This window comes from Microtus ochrogaster, chromosome 8, assembly GCF_000317375.1.
Source record: "Microtus ochrogaster isolate Prairie Vole_2 chromosome 8, MicOch1.0, whole genome shotgun sequence".
Taxonomy (NCBI): domain Eukaryota; kingdom Metazoa; phylum Chordata; class Mammalia; order Rodentia; family Cricetidae; genus Microtus; species Microtus ochrogaster.
The window spans coordinates 20,696,442-20,701,770 of record NC_022015.1 but is presented as its reverse complement, the minus strand read 5'-3'; the positions used below and the strand labels follow the sequence as shown (position 1 = coordinate 20,701,770).

Sequence of the window (5,329 nt, the reverse complement as noted above, 5' to 3'; positions counted from 1 at the left end):
TCTGTCTAACCTAGTACTGCGGCTCACAGACCTCTAACTAATGGGTGACAGGAGGGAAGGAAGTCTGTCTAACCTAGTACTGCGGCTCACAGACCACTAACTAATGGGTTGCCTAACTCCTGCCTACCTTTTAACCAGCTGTCTAATTATGACACATGAACTTCTCTGAGCCTACTTCCTCATGTACAAAAAGAACAAATTTTCCCTGTGGTGATGGACTACTGGGGAGGATCTGATGAATTTTTACAGCACTCAGCATGGTGCTGGAAAACCAAGTTACCGACGTCATTTTGTTTTGTTTTCCTTTCCTCTGGACTTCAAGTCCTAACTGTACTATTTCCTCCTGTGAGACGGCAAGTCTCTTCTCTCTATATGCTGAGGTGTTTTACAAATGAAGAATAAATGATAAAATCCCTGGCACATTACAAGACCTCAAGTGGGAGGAGCTATGGTTTTGTTACAGGGCCCTAGAGGAGGGAAAGGGCCAGGACCTTCTGCACGTGGTTGATCTCATCGTGCTTTCGTTTTTGGTTTCGCGTGATCTTGCGCTCAGGCTGCTCCGCCAGCTCGCTCAGGTATTTCTCAGAGTTCTTTTGCACGGCATCCTTCACTGTCTTGGTCAGTGCCAGTCGGTTCTTGTCCACCCACTCGTCCAGTCGCCTGTTAACTGTTAAGATGGACCATGAGGGACTGACCTGCTACCTCTTCCTTCCACCCAGGCCCAGTGGCCCCAAACACTCACAGCCCACATAGTGTACATAGAATTCTTCTCGGCCCTCCTGGTCATTCACTCTAGACTGGATCACTTCTGCTGAATCTGGAAAGAAAAAATGGGATCTGATGCACTGAGGGATAATGTCCAGACTCATCCGTCCACGTCTGCTAGAGCACTTACACTAACTATAAGGTGGGCTGGGTCAGGACTTTGGTTTCTGGGGAGGAGGGTGAGGCAAACCGAGAAAACCTGGTATTTAAGTGTGTTTGACTCCAAGGTCAGTGCTCATTGTAGTCACTCACTTATTGGGGGACATGGGAGCTGGCTTCCTTCACATTTCCCAAATGAAGGTATGACCACATTATATTGACTTTCTGAACCTTAGTTTCTTTATCTGGAAAGTAAGAATAGTGCTTACTTAGAAGGGTAAAAGAATGGCTTAAAATGTTTGGTATAGTGGCGGATACCTAGCAGATCTGTCTAGAAACTAGCGTTAGTCTGGTCTTCTATGATGCTATTGCTGGACACAGAAGGCAGATACAATAATGAGTCACACATGCACTTGCTCTCTAGCAGGTTCCCATTGAACAGAGGAAAGCAGACAAGTTTAACATGTTTCATATATTATGGCTGCGCATGAAAAAAAAAACTATCACAGAACATACAAGCAATAACCTTGCCTGAGGGGTCAAGAATGGGGTCACCACGGGAGATAAAGAGATGAGTTAAGTGCAAACGCGAGAAAGGTTAACACATTCCAAGAAGAAAGCACCAGCGACCAAAGGTTTATGAAGGCAGTCTTCGGAGAGCCAATGGCCTTCACTAGGAGTGCCTAAAAACCAGGGAGATCAGCTGGCCACTTGGGAGGCAGAGGCAAGTGGAGCTCTGTGAGTTCGAGGCCAGCCTGGTCTACAAAGCAAGTTCCAGGACAGCCAAGGCTACACAGAGAAACCCTGTCTCAAGAAACTGCAGAGTTCTCAGACATGTAAGTGTTACTTTAAGAAGTTTTGTTTTGTTTTTGAAATAGGGTCCTGGATCTCCTGGAACTCACTATGCAAGCCAGGCTGCCCTCGAACTCACAGATACGCCTTCCCAGCACTGGGATTAAAGGTGTGCCTACCATGCCCCACTTTATTCTAGTTTTAAAACTACATTTATTTATCTGATTGGGGGGAGTGGAAAAGAGCCTCAACCTGAAGACCAGTGAGATCACTGTCTCCTTCCACTATATGGGTCCCGGGAATAGAACTCAGATGGGTCACAATTGGTGGCGAACACCTTTACCTGCTGAACCATCTTAGCTTGGGGTTTATTTTGAAAAGGGAAGAAAAAGAAACCTAAGTAAAGGGGAAACGTGTTTTTATGAACTGGGCATCCTCTTTGCTGGCGACCTAGAGGACCAGAGAAATGTAAAGACAGACAAAAACAAAACAAACAAGCAAGCCAGTGAAGGAACAGAGCGAGAAAAAAGAAGTTCGAAATCAGGCAAGAGTGAGTGCTCGCAGGCTTAAAACGTGCTCACCTCGCTGGTGGCTTTACGTGAGAAAGCGTGATCCCTGATTACAGCATCAGGAGCCTTACCTGAGTAACCACCCTCACCCCGGGACGCCCATCCCCCAAACCCCGCCCTACGGCGCACCCATCCGTAAGCCCCGCCCATCCCCAGACCCCGCCTCTAGGCCTTGGACCCCGCCCTCACGCCAGGTGCTATCGGGCCGCCGGCACAGGTACGTTTCTCCGATTTCCACGGTGACTTCTGGCTCGCCACGCGCCGGGATCGGCGGAGAGACGCGGCCCGGGGACCGCGCAGGCCCCTCGACTGCTGCATTTTCCCCGGGCCCGGACTCGCCCTCCCCCACAATTCCCGAAGTCGTTGCAGCAACCGCAGCTGTTGCTCCCTGTGCCGCCATTGCGGTACCGGAAGTGATGCTGGGACTGGCGAGACGGGAGCTTTTTAGTTCCGGGTCAGCGCAGGAGGGGGCGGGGGGCGGAGTCTCAGAGTTGGAGATTGTAATGTGGCTTTTGTTTCGTCGTGGGTACCCCGTGAAGCTATCGGTAGTTACAATCTAGAGCCCGTCTAATCTGATTTTTTTTCTTTATTTTTTTGAGTCGTTTTCATTTTATAGTCCTGACTGACTTGAAACCCGTATATAGACCAGGCCAGCCTTGAATTCACAAGTCTACTTGTGAATTCTACTGTCTACTCGAGTGCTGAGTTTAAAGACGTGCGCCTTCACGCCCGGACTCAATCTAAATTTTGTTGAGTTTGTTTATTTTTTTGCTTTTGGTTTGTGTTTTTGAGACAGTTTCTTTGTGTAGTCCTCTCTGTCTTGTAGACCAGGCTGGCCTTGAACTCACAGAGATCCACCTGCCTCTCATTTACAATGGGAGTAAAAACTGTTGAAACAGGGAAAGAACGAGTATGCCAAATAAACTACCTTCAGAGAATAAACTTTTTTTTTTTCAAAGAATCACATTAGTTCCAACAGGGCTCAAACCTGTAATGTCGCTTGAGGTCTCTTTTCATATCCTTCCAAATATTTAGGTTAGGATGTATGTTACCACACCAGGTTTATGCACTGGTACGGATTGTACCCTAAGGTTTCATCAATGCTAGGCAAGCATTGCTACTGAACTACATCTCCAGCCAGAATGGACCTCTTAAAAAGAGGGGTGAGGGGCTGGGCAGATGCAGTAAAGAGCTATTTTGGCAGTGGCTGAGGAATCTTGAGTAGTGGCCCTTTTCTGAGAAGTGCCCCAAATTCACAGGTTCAGTGAAGATTAAACCACATGTACATATGGTCAAGTCATAGGTTATCTAAACCATATGACCACATTCAAGTTAAACAACTTCTCACCAGCTGGCTAACTGGAATAAAGATCCTTTTCTCACCCAGTTGTTTGGACGAACTGGCTCCCACAGCATGGTGAGTGAGTATGCCCAGCACTGCTGCGAACTTCTCCAACAGCTCATAGCACAGTGCGAGGGGGCAGAGGAGGAACTTCGTAAGCCTCTTGTTTAGACATTCTCTGAAAGGTCTCTGACTCATAATTTGGTTATCGGTCTTCACCAACAGTTGTTATAAGAGATGCACCTTGAGGTCGGGATCCAGAAACTATGTCCCAATAAATATCTCACTGAGCTGTCATGGCGCATGCCCTTAATCCCAGCACTTGGAAGGCAGAGGCAGGCGGATTTCTGTGAGTTTGAGGCCAGCATGGTCTACAGAGTGAGGTCCAGTTCAGCCAGGACTGTTAAACAGAGAAACCCTGTCTTTAAAAAAAAAATCCAACTGGGTGGTGGTGGCGCATGCCTTTAATCCCAGCACTTGGGAGGCAGAGGCAGGCGGATCTCTGTGAGTTCGAGACCAGCCTGGTCTACAAGAGCTAGTTCCAGGACAGGCTCCAAAGCTACAGAGAAACCTTGTCTCGAAAAAACAAAAAAATCCAAAAAAATAAAAAAGAAGTATTTGGCCACTGGGTCTCTATGAGACATGGCATGGGGAATAAAATCTTTTTTGTGGGGAGGAGGATTTGGAGAGATGGCTCATCAATTAGGAGCATGTACTGCTCATTTCCACATCAGGCAGCTAAATACCACCTGGAACTCTAGCTCTCAGGGGAGCCTACACTTTCTCTGACTCCATAGGCACCGCAGTAACATGCATACACCCACAGGCAGACACATAGGAGAGACGGGAGAAGGCACTAGGAAAGACTGGTTGTTTTGCTGCTGGTCAGGATAGACAGTGCCAGGTATCTGACATCCTAAGACAGACAAGCCAAAGATACCTTCTCCCATTCCAACCCTGTCGTGGAATATTAGTTTAAGATGTGTTACATTCGGGGCTGGAGAGATGGCTTAGAGGTTAAGAGTACTGGCTGCTCTTCCAGAGGTCCTGAGTTCAATTCCCAGCAACCACATGGTGGCTCACAACCATCTGTACTGAGATTTGGCGGCCTCCTCTGGCGTGCGGGCATACATGGAGGCAGAATGTTGTATACACAATAAATAAATAAACCTTTAAAAAAAAAAGATGTGTTACATTTGTTTATGCTGTGGAATATTTGTCTAATGATGCAAAGATGTGTTTTCTTTTATGTGGCATTTGTTTAACTCTGTAAAGTTTTATTTTGCCAATCTAAAACGCCTGATTGGTCTAATAAAGAGCTGAACAGCCAATAGCTAGGCAGGAGAAAGCATAGGTGGGGCTGGTGGGTAGAGAGAATAAACGGAAGGAAAAAAAGAGACGAGGGAGGAGAGAGAAAAAGGGAGGAAAACACCAGGGGCCAGCCACCCAGCTGGCCACAAAGTAGGAAAGATATATAGAATAAAGGAAGGTAAAAAGCTCAGAGGCAAAATGTAGTTAAAGAGAAACGTGATATTTACGTTAGAAAAGCTAGCCAGAAACAGGCCAAGCCAAGATCAGTCATTCATAAGAATAAGATTCCAAAAAAAATCAGCCTCAGCTACATAAATGTGCTTGGGGCTGGCCTGAGCTAAGTGAGTCCCTGACTCAAAAAGAGAAAAAAGAAAAAAAAAAAAAGAAAAAGAAAAAGCCGGGCAATGGTGGCGCATGCCTTTAATCCCAGCACTCGGGAGGCAGAGGCAGG

The 5,329-nt window shown here is 46.9% G+C and overlaps 1 protein-coding gene across 1 annotated transcript in view; it reads right to left on the bottom strand.

Moving 5' to 3' along the window:
* The window catches only part of Kat8 (lysine acetyltransferase 8), a 13,323-nt gene extending 10,677 nt beyond the window's left edge, over positions 1-2,646 (bottom strand). Inside the window, exons 1-3 of the mRNA XM_005351325.3 lie at positions 2,415-2,646; positions 743-817; positions 492-667 (exon numbers count right to left, since the gene is read on the bottom strand). Coding sequence (XP_005351382.1) covers positions 492-667; positions 743-817; positions 2,415-2,625 — 462 coding nt within the window. The 5' untranslated portion in view covers positions 2,626-2,646. The remainder of the gene's footprint in view (positions 1-491; positions 668-742; positions 818-2,414) is intronic.
* Between the last annotated feature and the right edge of the window lie 2,683 nt (positions 2,647-5,329).